At 55.9% G+C, this 15,518-nt stretch overlaps 1 protein-coding gene across 1 annotated transcript; it reads left to right on the top strand.

The window, feature by feature from the left end:
- Positions 1-5,654: 5,654 nt before the first annotated feature.
- Positions 5,655-14,674, top strand: SEMA3G (semaphorin 3G; the record flags this gene model as incomplete). The annotated part of the gene is made up of 16 exons (XM_082664654.1): positions 5,655-5,763; positions 7,543-7,703; positions 7,818-7,880; positions 8,074-8,193; positions 8,468-8,558; positions 8,680-8,796; positions 9,031-9,176; positions 9,377-9,491; positions 9,583-9,652; positions 9,932-10,076; positions 10,393-10,624; positions 10,719-10,810; positions 11,456-11,497; positions 12,235-12,463; positions 12,776-12,915; positions 14,228-14,674. 16 exons carry the CDS (start codon positions 5,655-5,657, stop codon positions 14,672-14,674), a joined length of 2,319 nt encoding a protein of 772 aa, XP_082520780.1.
- Positions 14,675-15,518: the final 844 nt, after the last annotated feature.

The raw sequence follows: 15,518 nt of genomic DNA, 5'->3' as shown, positions 1-15,518 counted from the left end.
ACACAAATTTATGATAAAAACTCTCCAGAAAGTGGGCATAGAGGGAACCTACCTCAACATAATAAAGGCCATATACGACAAACCCACAGCAAACATCATTCTCAATGGTGAAAAACTGAAAGCATTTCCTCTAAGATCAGGAACAAGACAAGGATGTCCACTCTCACCGCTATTATTCAACATAGTTTTGGAAGTCCTAGTGTCGGCAATCAGAGAAGAAAAAGAAATAAAAGAAATAAAAATTGGAAAAGAAGTAAAGCTGTCACTGTTTGCAGATGACATGTTATTATACATAGAGAAACCTAAAGATGCTACCAGAAAACTACTAGAGCTCATCAATGAATTTGGTAAAGTTGCAGGATACAAAATTAATGCACAGAAATCTCTTGCATTCCTATACACTAACGATGAAAAATCTGAAAGAGAAATTAAGGAAACACTCCCATTTACATTGCAACAAAAAGAATAAAATACCTAGGAATAAACCTACCTAGGGAGAAAAAACACCTGTATGCAGAAAACTGTAAGACACTGTTGAAAGAAATTAAAGATGATACCAACAGATGGAGAGATATACCATGTTTTTGGATTGGAAGAATCAATATTTTGAAAATGACTATACTACCCAAAGCAATCTACAGATTCAATGCAATCCCTATCAAATTACCAATGGCATTTTTTACAGAACTAGAACAAAAAATCTTGAAATTTGTATGGAGACACAAAAGACCCCGAATAGCCAAAGCAGTCTTGAGGGAAAAAAACGGAGCTGGAGGAATCAGGCTCCCTGACTTCAGACTATACTACAAAGCCACAGTAATCAAGATAATATGGTACTGGCACAAAAACAAAAATATAGATCAATGGAACAGGATAGAAAGCCCAGAAATAAACCCATGCACCTATGCTCAACTAATCTATGACAGCTACATGTAAAAGAATGAAATTAGAACAGTCCCCAACACCATACACAAAAATAAACTCAAAATGGATTAGAGACCTAAATGTAACACCGGACACCCTAGAACTCTTAGAGGAAAACATAGGAAGAACACTCTGACATAAATCACACATAAAAACAAAAATAAACAAATGGGACCTAATGAAACGTAAAAGCTTTTGCAAAGCAAAGGAAACTACAAACAAGACGAAAAGACAACCCTCAGAATGGGAGAAAATATTTGCAAATGAATCAACGGACAAAGAATTAATCTCCAAAATATATAAACAGCTCATGCAGCTCAATATTAAAAAAACAAACAACCCAATCAAAAAATGGGCAGAAGGGCTTCCCTGGTGGCGCAGTGGTTGAGAGTCTGCCTGCCGATGCAGGGGACACGGGTTCGTGCCCTGGTCCAGGAGCATCCCACATGCCGTGGAGCGGCTGGGCCCGTGAGCCATGGCCGCTGAGTCTGCGCGTCCGCAGCCTCTGCTCCGCAGCGGGAGAGGCCACAACAGTGAGAGGCCCGCGTACCGCAAAAAAAAAAAAAAAGGGCAGAAGACCTAAATAGACATTTCTCCAAAGAGGACATACAGATGGCCAAGAAGCACATGAAAAGCTGCTCAACATCACTAATTATTAGAGAAATGCAAATCAAAACTACAATGAGGTATCACCTCACACCAGTTAGAATGGGCATCATCAGAAAATCTACAAACAACAAATGCTGGAGAGGGTGTGGAGAAAAGGGAACACTCTTGCACTGTTGGTGGGAATGTAAATGGATACAGCCACTATGGAGAACAGTTCCTTAAAGAACTAAAAATAGAATTAACATATGACCCAGCAATCCCACTACTGGGCATATACCCAGAGAAAACCATAATTCAAAAAGACACATGCGGGGGCTTCCCTGGTGGCGCAGTGGTTGAGAGTCCGCCTGCCGATGCGGGGGACACGGGTTCGTACCCCGGTCCGGGAAGATCCCACCTGCCGCGGAGAGGCTAGGCCCGTGAGCCATGGCCGCTGAACCTGCACATCCGGAGCCTGTGCTCTGCAACGGGAGAGGCCACACAGTGAGAGGCCCGCGTACCACAAAAAAAAAAGAAAAGACACATGCACCCCAATGTTCATTGCAGCACTATTTACAATAGCCAGGTCATGGAAGCAACCTAAATGCCCATCGACAGGTGAACGGATAAAGAAGATGTGGTACATATATACAATGGAATATTACTCAGCCATAAAAGGGAATGAAATTGGGTCATTTGTAGAGACGTGAATGCATCTAGAGACTGTCATACAAAGTGAAGTAAGTCAGAAAGAGAAAAACAAATATCATATATTAACGCAAATAGGTGGAACCTAGAAAATGGTACAGGTGAACCGGTTTGCAGAGCAGAAATTGAGACACAGAAGTAGAGAAAAAAACGTATGGACACCAAGGGGGGAAAGCGGCGGAGGGTGGTGGGGGTGGTGGGATGAATTGGGAGATTGTGATTGACATGTATACACTGATGTGTATAAAATGGATGACTAATAAGAAAAAATATATAAATAAAAAATAAACATTAAAAAAATGAAAAAATAAAAGAAAACATACATGCACCCCAATGTTCATAGCAGCACTGCTTACAATAACCAAGACATGGAAGCAACCTAAATGTCCATTGACAGATGAATGGATAAAGAAAATGTGGCATATATATACATATATATGCACAATGGAGTATTACTCAGCCATAAAAAAGAGTGAAATATTGCCATTAGCAGCAACATGGATGGACCTAGAGATGATCATACTGAGGGAAGTAAGTCAGACAGAGCAGGACAAACAATAATGATATTACTTATATGTGGAATGTAAAAAATAATACAGAGGAACTTATTTACAAAAGAGAAACAGACTCACAGACATAGAAAACAAAATTATGGTTACCAAAGGGGAAAGGGGGAGGGATAAATTAGGAGTATGGGATACACATTACTATATATAAAATAAACAAAAAGGATTTACTGTATAGCACAGGGAACTATATTCAATATCTTGTAGTAACCTACAATGGAAAAGGATCTGAAAAAGGATATATATATATATATATATATATATATGTATGTATGTATATCTCCAAATCACTTTGCTGTACATCTGAAACTAACACAACATTGTAAATCAACTATACTTAGGAAAAAATAATTAATAAATTTTACAAATTTTTAAAAAGAAGCAATCACTGGAGCATCTCCCACTGTCCCTGCCTCTTTCTATTGAGGTTGCCTGGTTACTGCCTGCTGTCCTAAGAGGGTGTGGTTTCTGCTGGGTGGCCCTGCTGTCCATCACTTGGCCTGAGACAGCCGGCAGCTGTGGGACCTCCTGCAGTTCCTACTTTGTCCATTAGATGGCACAAGATGCCTTTGGCTGGGTCCATTGATCCAAGACACCAAGGGCACACATGGGGTCTTTTTCCCACCTGCAACCAGCAAGCAGAGATCTTAATTTTTTTTTTTTTTTTGGTTGTGCCACGTGGCTCGTGGAATCTTAGTTCCCCAGCCAGGGATGGAACCCAGGCCCTTGGCAGTGAAAGCACGGAGTCCTGCAGAGTCCTAACCACTGGACTGCCAGGGAATTCCCTGCAAGCAGAGATCTTCACAGAAGATTCTTATCCCCTTCCCAGACTGGGAACCAGACACAGAGAGGAAGAGCACCTGCTCGAGGCCACACAACAAGTTTAGCCCCTGCCACAGGCTGCTTTTCTGCGGTGTGGAACGGGCTGCCCCCACATCCTGTTCCAGTAGACCCAGGCCTCCCCTGCAGTCACAGCTGGGGGCTGGCTGAGCTTAGATCCCCAGGGTGAGCTGTCAGGCTGAGGAGTTGTTGGGCCTCCCACCCACAGCTGGTGGCCACATGCTGGTTGAGGGTCTGTCTGGCTCAATCTCTAGCCAGACATTGGCCCCCAGCCCGGGCTACTAGGCTGAAACATCTCCCCAGGGAGATGGACGCAGAGGGGCTCCACCCCTCCAAGGGCCTAGGGTATGATCATCATCATGGCAGCTGCTGCACAAGCACCCCTCACCAGTTTATAGAGCCTGTTACACCTAAGGTGTCTGGTCCCTGGCTCTGGAAGGAGCAGACTGAGACCCAGAGAGGGAAAGGCCTTGGCCAAGTTTCTTCAGGGAATCCAGAGGCAAGGTGGCCTCCCTGAGTAGCACTTTGCCCAATCCCAGGTCAAGAGGCATGTATATTTTGAGGGGAGTTGGGGACAGGGAGACAGGGTCCCAGGTCCCTGGGTCCTTCTCATGCTGATTCAGAGACTGAGCTGTTTCTCTTTCAGGAATGAGATAGGAAGGGAGGTGGAGTCCCAGTACCCTCAGGAGCCTGAGAAGCAAGAGAGGGTCCCAGGAAGGGGCAGGACTGAGCAAGACCTGTTCTCAGGCTGCTGTGTGGCCTGGGCCACGTCCTTCATTCTCTGATGCCCCCAAGTTTCCTGACCACCATCTGAGGACCTGGGCTGGTAACTTGCAGGAGTTTCTAGAATCCTGGGAGTACCAGGATTCTTGCTCAAGGTGGAAATCTTAGCACCCAAGGCCTCAGATTCTGAGTGTAGGGGTCTGGAATGGGGTGGGGTGGCAGCTGTGGAGGGTGGAGACAGGGGCTGCTGTTGAGGGGGGGGAGGTCTCCCCACTTGCCCTACTCAACCCCTCAGCTCCATCTCCCGCCTTGTGCCTCTTCTGTGACTCTCCTGTCCCCTGGATCAGAGCTCAGAGCAGAGGGAGTTGGGGCATGAGCACCCACCCTTCACCCTTGGGAAGAACCCACCACTTCCCTGGTGACGCTCTGGGCCCTGAGGCTCAGTGAGGACTAGAGACTGAGGGAAGCAGGGCAATAAGGGCTTCTCTGGCACAGGGTGAATCCTGTTCCCTGCCCCAGTGGGCTGGGATGGGGCCTGGAGGCCAGACACGGACAGGCCTGAACAGCCGGCAGCCGTGGGACCTCCTGCAGTTCCTACTTTGTCCATTAGATGGCACAAGATGCCTTTGGCTGGGCCCATTGATCCAAGACACCAAGGGTGGAGAAGTCTGGGCATTCATCTATTGCCAATTGCAGATCTGTGAAGTGTGGCCAGACCTCAAGCCCCCCATCCAGCCCCTTGGGCTGGAATGACTCCCCCCAGGCAATCGGGCCCTGCCTGGGGAACTGGGGAGCCTGACCAAGACTTCAGGGGGCTGGGCCCTTGGTGTCAGGGACCAGGGCCCAGAATCAGTCTGTAGGGGTCTCTTTCATGGGCACCAGAGGGGCAAGGAGCAAAAGAGAGCCCAGCTAGACCCCCCTACCCAGCCCATCAACCTCTGATTTCCCTTCCAAGCTATTTCCCCCCTTGACATTTTGCTAGAGCTTAGGGACTTGGGTTTGTGGACATTTCTGTATAAACCACCCACAGCGCATCTGGGAAGGAGTCTCCCAAAATGGGGAACTAGCTATTGTGACACAGAGGCATCAGCTGGGCCAGCCGAGGTGGAATGAGAGGCTGCAGGTAGATGGCAGGGCACTTGTTCCCTCCCTCTTCCTCCCCGCCTTCCTGGCCTGGGACGGGGTGGAGCTGTTGCCTTATAAGTGGCAGGCCTGGCGGCAACGGAGCAAACTACAACCAGCAGCAGCGGCAGTGGCAGGACCCAGGGCAGCTCTACAAGCAGCTTGGTGCCCCAGTTCCCCAGCATGGTCCCCTCAGCCTGGGCCATCTGCTGCCTCCTGTGGGGCCTCCTGCTCCGCGGTGGCAGCCTCAGCCCTGGCCCCAGCGTGCCCCGCCTGCGGCTCTCCTACCGAGGTAGGGCAGTGCGTACCCTGTTTGTGTGTGTGTCCCTGGGAGCCCCAGACCCTGCCATACCCCAGCTATGGGACCCCAGCCAGCCCAGGGCAGTCTGTTCTGACAGCAGGAGGGATGCATTCACTCCCAGCACAGGCTGTGGGAAGGACTTTACAGTCACTCCCTGGCATGTGCTCCCCGCTGGCCGCCAGAGGCAGGAGCCTGGGAGAAAGGCAGGGGGAGGGGGACAGGTCCTGGAAGACATGGCCAGGGTGGAGGTGGGAGAGACAGAGACACACTGGAGGAGAAACTGAGGGGACTGCTGAGAAAAGGAGAGAGACCTCAGCAGAGATGGGCAGAGAGAGATGGGGAGGGGGCAGAGAGGGCAGGTCTGGAGCATCTGTCTGCTCTCAGCTGGGCCCCTTGCCCAGGGCAGACAGTGGAGAAGAGGGCAGCATCCTGTCCCTCTCGTCCGCCCTGAAGTGGGGTCCCTCACCCTATGCCCCAGCCCTGTTCCCCCTCCTGCCTCTTGCAGCCCACTTTGCAATGCTGGCCTTTCCTCTTCCCCTCCATCCACGAGGCTCTTTGTAGCCTCCCTTCTTTGCCCATCCTGGCCCAGGAGGTTCCTCTGCAGATCTAACCTGATATGTTGTGCTGCAGCTGGCACAGGCCTCTTCTGAATCAGATGAGACAAAGGCTCTCCACAGATTCTTCTTCCTGGGGAAACCAGAGGGGTGATCACCTTCCCCCAGGAACCCCAGTCCAAGGAGGGAGACCCAGGCCTTCTCTGGAGAGTCGGAGGCAGGAGACATGGCTCCACTCTGGAGAGTCTGAAGGGAGTCACGGCGGGGGGTGAGGGGACTGGCGGTTGTGGAATGTGGTCCTGCCCTGGGGCTGTGGCTTTGGGCTAAGTTTGGCTACAAGAAAAGGTTCAAATAGGGCAAATCTCCTCCAAAGTACTGTCAGGCATGGAGGGCTTCCTGGAAGAGGCTGTTAATGAGTTTGGGGATAGAGTGAGTGTTTGGGGATAGAGAGGATGACCTTTTGGGCTTGGATACCTCACCTTCTCAGTGGTGGCCATCGCCCCTTCCCACCACATCCTGCTGCTCTGCCCTTGCCCATCCATCATCTCCAGCTACCTAGCTGGACCCCAAGGACCTACTTCAGAATCCCCACCTCCTGGGGTCACCATACCCAGAGAGCCACTCCCATCCCTGGGGCCTGGTGGGCAGCGTCTATGGAAGAGAAAACCCTCTTTAGCCATATCGCTGGACCAGAGCCTAGAGATCCACCTGGCCATACCTGGCCTCTCCCACACCCAGGCCTTAGCCAGGTGCTCCCTCTGATGGAACGCTCTCCCCTGTCCATCTGCTTGTCCCACTGAGTCAGCCTTGTACGCTTCTCAGACCACCCACCCTTGCTCCAGGCTCTCCCAGTACTTCACCCAGCTTGCTGCCATAAGTTCTGCCAGTGGGGCCATCTTCCCTAGGGACTGGGTAGAGCACAGATGGGCCAGGGGGAAGGAGATGTTAACTGAATACCTGGGGGCCACGGAGTGAAGGTGTAGGGGGCAGGCCCCTGGGTAGTCTGGGCTGGGTGAGGGGCTCAGAGCCCCCTGTCCCACCCACCCCCAGGAGTCATTTCCCTGAAGCCCTCCAGCACCCCTTGCATGGAAACATTTTCCAGATGTGAGTGGGGGCGGGGATGGTGAATGCACAGCTGGGACACTCCACCTCCACAGATTGGCTAGAGAAGTGGGCTGAGCAGCAGGCCCTGACCCCCTCCCTCCCTCCCTCCTAGACCTCCTTTCTGCCAACCGCTCTGCCGTCTTTCTCGGTCCCCGGGGCTCCCTGGACCTTCGGGCCCTCTACCTGGACGAGTACCGGGACCGCCTGTTTCTGGGCGGCCGCGATGCCATCTACTCACTGCGGCTGGACCAGGCATGGCTGGATCCCCGGGAGGTGAGCTGGACTGACTGGGAAGCGGCTCTGTCTGAGAGCTGGGCAACTCCAGATGGGAGGCCAGCTGGGTCAACTGAGGCTATGAGGTCAGGGGTCATACAGGCTGTGTTTCAGGTGCTGTGGCCACCGCAGCCCGGACAAAGGGAGGAGTGTGTTCGCAAGGGAAGAGATCCTTCGGTGAGTGATGTCGGGAGTGACTGCCCCCCACCATGACCAACACCCAGCCCCTGATCCCCAGGAGAGCCTGGGGCTGCTCCCCAGGTGCCTGTTCTGGGGCCACTTTAAGCAGATCTTCAAGGCTCCTGACGGTGCTGAAGAATCTACCCCCCCCCCGCCCTAGATCATCCTCCCACCCCCCTCCTCCCCCTAGGTGGAGTGTGCCAACTTTGTGCGGGTGCTGCAGCCCCACAACCGGACCCACCTGCTGGCGTGTGGCACTGGTGCCTTCCAGCCAACCTGCGCCCTCATTGCCGTTGGGCATCGTGGAGAGGTGAGCCGGGGCGGCCCCGCAAGGGACTGGGAAGCAGTGACATTTCCTCCCTGTTGTCTGAACGCTCCCCATTGAGCCTGGGTCAGGGCAGAGGGGTCAGAGCCTGAAAGGCACCTTTGTGCCAGGGAGCTGACCCTGCCGGCAAGGTCCTGAATGAGGGCGCCTTCTGCCCACCCCCACTCTCCAGCCGCAAGCGATGGGCAGCAGCCGGGCTGGGGCTGGCTCTGCTTTCCTAGGTGACGCCTCTTCTCCCTCCCTCCCTCCCTCTCCCCAGCATGTGCTCCGTCTGGAGCCCCGCAGTGTGGAAAGTGGGCGGGGGAGGTGCCCACACGAGCCCAGCCGTCCCTTCGCCAGCACCTTTGTAGGTGGGTGATGCCCAGGTCAGGGCGGGCATGACAAGGGTGGGAGCCGGCCAATGTCACTGGGATGAGATGGGGTCTGGGTACAGGGCCTGGCCCTCCTCCCCTGACCCTACCCTCACCCTAGGAGGGGAGCTGTACACGGGCCTCAATGCCGACTTCCTGGGGCGTGAAGCCATGATCTTCCGGAGTGGGGGTCCCCGACCGGCCTTGCGTTCTGACTCTGACCAGAACCTCCTGCACGGTGAGCCCAGGGGTCTGCTGAGGGCAAGCTGGCTGGGGTCTGCCCCTGGCACTGGCAGGGAGGTGGGAGAGCTGACGCTGGAGTGGGGACCAGAGGGGCAGCCCATCCCCACTCACTGCCTGGGACTCCGGCCTCCAGTGGGGTCCCTGCACCTCTTCCCCTCCTCACTGGCTCACCCCCCACCCTGTTCCTCCTCTGTGAGGCCCCCACCAGCTTTACCGTGTTAACTCACAGAGCCCAGGTTTGTGATGGCCACCCGGATCCCTGACAACTCCGACCAGGACGATGACAAGGTGTACTTCTTCTTCTCGGAGACAGTCCCTTCACCTGATGGAGGCCCGGGCCGTGTCACTGTCAGCCGCGTGGGCCGCGTCTGTGTGGTGAGAGCTGTGGCAGGGACAGTGAGGTTCACATCCTGGCCGTATGTGCCTTCCCAGACCTGTCCCAAACTGCAGCAGTAGGCAAACTGAGGCGAGGGTGTAGAGCCGACATCCAGGCCTCCCCCACAAGGGTGAGGGTGGAGGAACAGGAGGAGGGGCCTGTCCTTGGGACACAAGGCTGACTGGTCCCCACTCCCCAGAATGACGCAGGCGGCCAGCGGGTGCTGGTGAGCAAATGGAGCACCTTCCTCAAGGCCAGGCTGCTCTGCTCCGTGCCTGGCCCTGGAGGTGCCGAGACCCACTTTGACCAGCTGGGTAAGGGCATGGCCAGGACAGGCTGGGTGAGGGCTGGGGAGGGCTCAGAGCCAGTGAGTGGCGGGCATTGGTCGTGGCCTTCTGTCTTCAGAGGACGTGTTCCTGCTGTGGCCCAATTCAGGGAAGAGCCTGGAGGTGTACGCTCTGTTCAGCACAGTCAGGTGGGCACACGGCCTCCCCTCCCCTCCACCCCGGCCCTGTCTCTGCACTGCAGCCTCCCCTGTTGAGCCCCTGCCTTCACGTCCGGCCTCGCCATGGGTCCCCATCTCTGTCCCTGACTCGGTGACTCCGTGGCTGTACTCTCTGCCTGGGGGTCCTCGTTTTCTGGTCTCTGCTGACTGCAGGCACCATCATCCTCTGTCCTACCTATGGAACCAGGCTTCCCCCTTCCCGCCTCTGACAGCCTCCCTGGCCTGACTGTCCCTGTCCGCCCTTGGCAGTGCTGTGTTCCAGGGCTATGCCGTCTGCGTGTACCACATGGCTGATATCTGGGAGGTCTTCAAGGGGCCCTTTGCCCACCAAGATGGTCCCCAGCACCAGTGGGGGGCCTATGCGGGCAAGGTACCCTTTCCCCGTCCTGGTGTGGTAAGTATCTGCCTGGGATCAGGGCAGGGAAGAGGGCTGAGTAGATGCCAGGAGGGGCTCTGCCTGAGGACAGGCCTGTGTCTGCATGCAGCCCCAAGGCAGTGGCTGAGCTGGGGCTCCAGAGTAGCTGGGCTGGGTGGGGTGAGGATGGGAGCAGAGCCCAGACCACACTAAGGATTCTCTCCTACAGCATGAAGGGTCCACAAGTGGTCCCTCTGAGGTTGGCGTGCCCAGCCAGTGGAGCCTAGAAACAGACTGGGGTGGGGAATGTGACATCACAGGAAGCTTCAGGCACTCCCTTTGCTGCTGCCCACAGTGCCCCAGCAAGATGACCGCACAGCCAGGACGACCCTTTGGCAGCACCAAGGACTACCCGGATGAGGTGCTGCAGTTTGCCCGAGCCCACCCACTTATGTTCCGGCCAGTGCGTCCTCGGAGGGGTCGCCCCGTCCTTGTCAAAACCCACCTGGCCCAGCAGCTGCGTCAGATCGTGGTGGACCGCGTGGAGGCAGAGGACGGGTCCTATGACGTCATCTTCCTGGGGACGGGTGGGTGGGCTGAGTGGGGTGGCCGGGCAGGGGAGGTGTGTGAGGACCTATGCTCCCCCTTCCTCTCCCACTGACACCTCCTCCCCTGCCCCAGACTCAGGCTCCGTGCTCAAGGTCATTGCCCTCCAGGTGGGGGACCCTGATGAACCTGAGGAGGTGGTTCTGGAGGAGCTCCAGGTGTTTAAGGTGAGTGGGGGCAACTGATGGGAAGGGTCCCCTCAAGCCCCGTCCCTGCGTCTAGGCCTGGCTACGAGAAAGCAGGAGCAAAGTACAGGAGGGAGATGGGCCTGCTGTACTGAACCTGCGGCCAGTGGGGAGTGAAAGTGATGACGCTCACTACTGCAGAGGCCTTGCCGATGCTTCAAAATGACTGCAGGGCCTGGAGACGCAGTCTGTGAGCTGAGAGCTGGGGGGCCCAGTGAGGGATGGCCAAGGCGATCACCCCTTGACAAAGCCCTGCCAGGGGCTGCCAAGTTGCACTGAGGGGCAGCTGACACCCTAAGTCCCCAAGGGGTTCTGTTGACCCCTCTATAGAGTCAGACAGGGGATCATCTGTGTTTGGGGAACTGTTGTGCTTCCCCACATGGGATGGGTGATTTGGGACAGCTGCCTCATTGCTGGGGAACAGGACTGTGGGAGGGGACGCCAGAGCTTTGTGCTTGTAGCCAAGCCTTGGAGGCCAGCCAGGGAGAGAGGACCTTTCTAACGTAGGAGAGACTGTCTGGCCTTAGTTGCCAGGGAGTGCACTGACCTGGGAAAAAGATGGTTTCCACCCAGAGTCTGGAAGAGGCTGAAAACAGGGACGCAGGGGAGGTCTTCCTTCTTTCCCAGGTGCCAACACCCATCACTGAGATGGAGATCTCCGTCAAAAGGGTAAGAGTAGCTGACATCTCTCCCCACTCCTCCTTCCTCTCCACCTGTCTCCTGAAGTTTCCCTGAGCACTGCTGTTGTCTGATGGAAAGCTGAGTCACAGCAGGCCCTGTGGCTGCCTGATTAAGCCCTGCAATGAGGGTTGAGAGTTCAGCTGGGAGCTGAGATTCCCACGCATGAAACCAGTGGGAGTGGGAGGCCCGGAGTAAGTGAGCATGTGTTCAGATAAGGGGAGATCCACAAAGGCCGTTTCCTCAGGGGAGACAAAAACGTGCTTGAAAACAAGATGCAGATTTTAAATCAAATAGACTTTAGAGGCCTGCTGTGTGTCCTTTTGCAAGTGGCAAAATCTCCCCAAGTTCATCTGCCCCAGTTCATCTTTGGGTAAATCTCGACTTTTGTACTGGGATTGCTTAAAGCAGAGCTCACCTCCAAAGTCAGGGGCAAGACAGGATAAAGGCCATTGGGGTAGAGGGCAAAGGTCTGCTGCCGGGAGGGTCTGGAGAAGCCACTCAGAGAAAAGACCCCAGGTGTGCCCCATTCCCTCCACGTCCTAACATAGGATCTGATGTAGATCAGGTGGGTGATAAACATTTTTTCTTCTGGGAATGCACTCAGGAGGTTCTGGAAGACTCTTGCAAATGTCAGGGGTCTCAGGAAAGCCAAGGGAGCTGAGAGCCTGCAGCTGCTTCCAGGCAGAGCACAGGCTCACCTTGGGCTCTGCCTATGTTCCTCCCAGCAAATGCTGTATGTGGGCTCGAGGCTGGGTGTGGCCCGGCTGCAGCTGCACCAGTGTGAGACTTACGGCAGTGCCTGTGCAGAGTGCTGCCTGGCCCGGGACCCGTACTGTGCCTGGGATGGTGCCTCCTGTACCCGCTACCGGCCCGGCACCAGCAAGCGCCGGTTCCGCCGGCAGGACATCCGGCATGGCAACCCTGCCCTGCAGTGCCTGGGCCAGAGCCAGGAGGGTGAGTGGCAGCGGGCATGGGGGCGCCAGCTGGGCTCTCACAGGGCCCCCACTCACCCCTGTGGCCTGGGCTTGACCCCTGTGAAGTATGGCCTCAGGCCGTTCTTGTAGTAACAGGCAGTCCTCAGTTTCCGTACGTGGGCAGCTCCTGTCAGCATATAGGTTAGGGTCTTTGGGCAGAGTGAGCGGCTTAGGGATCAGTAGACACCTAGGTCCCTGTCGCATTCATGGGGGCTCCTGGACTGAGGGAGTCAGTGGGTGGTCCCAGGGGTCCTATAGTTCCTGAGCTGAGCCCACCTCCAAATCCTTCCAGAGGAGACTGCGGGACTCGTGGCGACCACCACAATCTACGGCACAGAGCACAACAGCACCTTCCTGGAGTGCCTGCCCAAGTCCCCCCAGGCCGCTGTGCGCTGGTTCTTACAGAGGCCAGGGAACGAGAGGCCTGACCAGGTGAGCAAGGACCCTGGCTCCAGCCTGCCTGTGTCCTGAGGTCATACCCCTCCATGAACTCTGGGGGGAACTTGCCAAGATCAACTTAAGAAAAGTATGTATTAAAGCCCCTGGGGTGCCTAGAAGGAGGTGCCCCTGTTCCTGCCATCTGGGAACACCCAGGCCAGATGTGGCAGAACTTCTCCAGTGACAGGGAGCCCACAAACTCCTGGGCACTGAGCTAGGCTCTGTCTGAGAGCTGGGTAGCAGAGATAGAAGAGAGGAAAGGGGTCTAGGCTGGTCAGGAAGGCCTCCATGCTTACACATATGGCTCATCTTCGAAGGGGTCTCTTCCGCAGGGGTTCTTGGTCCTCCTCTGCCTTAGGCCTGGGCCCCTGATCACTGGCCCTTGCACACACATCTCTACCACACACAAACACTCACACACTGCCTGGCCCCACACGTCCTCCCTGGAGTCCAGCTGTCTGCCTAGGCCCTCTCCTCCCCCATCCAGAAAAGTCTGTCAAGCCCAGAGATGGCTTCAGTCTGGGGCCTGAGGCTGGGTGTGGGTGGGGGCAGGGTGAAGAACCATTCACAAGCCACTCCCACGGGTAGGGAAGAGGAGGGAGTGGGTTGATTACAGGAGGGGCTCTCCTTCCAGCTTGAGAACTGGAGGAGGCCAGCCTTGGGCCAGCTGTTGGGCTGGGCACTGAGAAGTCTCCCCCAGTGGGGAAGGGGCAGGGGAGCGATGAGATGGAGTTACACAACACTCACCACCCAAGCAGTGCTGCCTCAAAGTACACATGTGCGGACTAAAGCCCAGACAGGGTCCAGGCCAGAGACAGGGCTGGATCAGAACCGTGTTGCACCTGTGATGGGGCTGTGGGCCCTGCACTGTGGGGGGAGTGGGCAATGCAGACCAAGACAGGGAGGGCTGTGTGTGTGTGTGTGTGTGTGTGTGTGTGTAGAATGGAGGGGAGCTCTTGTCCTTGGTCTGGGGGTATAGCCCCCCTGAGTAACAGCCCATAAATACTCTTTAACACTCTGTTCCCTGGGAATATGTGCCAGGGCCCCCCAAGGCCAAGACAGGGGATCCAGAGCTCTGAGTAGGGGAGAAACCAGTCAGTCAAATCTTTGAGAAGGCCCTATCCTGGATTATGGGAAGGTGAGTCCCTGCCTGCAATTAGCTCACGGTCGAGGATGCTGAGCCAGCCAAGCTGCTGGGAAGGGGAGAATGAGCCCTGAGATGGCAAATTTGGAAAAGCAGGGGCAGAGAAGCTGATGGTGCAGGCCCTGCTCCAGGCGCCCTCACGCCCTCCCACACCCCCAGCAGGTGAAGACAGATGAGCGCATCCTGCAAACGGAACAGGGGCTGCTGTTCCGCAGGCTCAACCGCCTGGATGCGGGCACCTACACCTGCATGACGCTGGAGCACGGCTTCTCCCAGGTGGTGGTCCGCCTGGCTCTGGAGGTGATCATGGCTGCACAGCTTGACACTCTGTTCCCCGGGGAGCCGAGGCCAGAGGAGCCTGCAGCCCAAGGAGGCCCGGCCTCCACCCCCTCCAAGGCCTGGTATAAGGACATCCTGCAGCTCATCGGCTTCGCCAACCTGCCCCGGGTGGATGAGTACTGCGAGCGTGTGTGGTGCCCCTCCCGCAGCCGAGGCCGCAGCAAACAGGCCAAGGGCAAGAGCTGGGTGGGGCTGGAACTAGGCAAGAAGGTAAAGAGCCGGGTGCAAGCCGAGCGTAATCGGACACCCCGGGAGGTGGAGGCCACATAGAAGAGTGAGGAGGAGGGCGTGGTCGGGATGGGCCAAGCGGCCAGCAGGAGCCCCCAGCCTCTCCCACCCACCCAGCTAGGGCAGAGGGGGCCAACATGCCTGATTGCCTCTTAGAGATGGGAATCTCTGCCCCCAGACCCCTACCAGGCAACCCACAGGATAGGCTGGGGCCTGATGGAGGGCCTTATGTCCTGGGCCTGTTCCCTGCCGCTCTCTGTGCTCTCAGTCCCAGGCTGGAGCCAGCACCCTCGGGCTGCTGGCAACTCCAGTGGGCCTGCTATTTGTTCTTGAACGAGGCCCCCAGAGCACATTTCCACTTGTGCCGGAGGCGAGAGGGCTGGGTGATTTTTACCCAGCCTGCAGAACAATGGCCATTCTGAGTGACCCTTAGACTGGGTGTGTGGGTGCAGCTGAGGAGGTGTCTGGGCAGGGAGCCCTCAGGCAGCTGAGGAGGGTGGAAGTTGCCTCTAAGCTAGTACCTGCTAAGAAGACCTACCCTGACTGAGGTGGGGAGGGAAAGTGGAGGCGCTGAGAAGGTGGAACAGCAAGACCCCCTCACACTTTGTGCCCTGATATCTTGGTAGTTCCCTGCCACTCCACAACCCCTCTTCTGCATCTCAGAATCACAGAAGCATAGACTACTAGAGCTCCCTGGGACCTGGGGATGGTCTGGACCTCCCAGCCTGACATCCCTTCATCGGGTCTCGGAGCAGCCAGGCCAGGTTTCCTGGGATGCCCACACCCCCTGATGGGATTGCCCCTCCCCACCATCAGGGTCTCCATGTTGATGAGCAGGGAGGGGGTGAATTCTAGGAGAATGTTATCCCCCAACTCTGTGGACTAG

The sequence above is a fragment of the Grampus griseus genome (genome assembly GCF_964374135.1).
Source record: "Grampus griseus genome assembly, chromosome: 10".
NCBI classification, from domain to species: domain Eukaryota; kingdom Metazoa; phylum Chordata; class Mammalia; order Artiodactyla; family Delphinidae; genus Grampus; species Grampus griseus.
The sequence above is the reverse complement of the archived record's forward strand: the minus strand, read 5'-3'. Positions and strand labels throughout refer to the sequence as shown.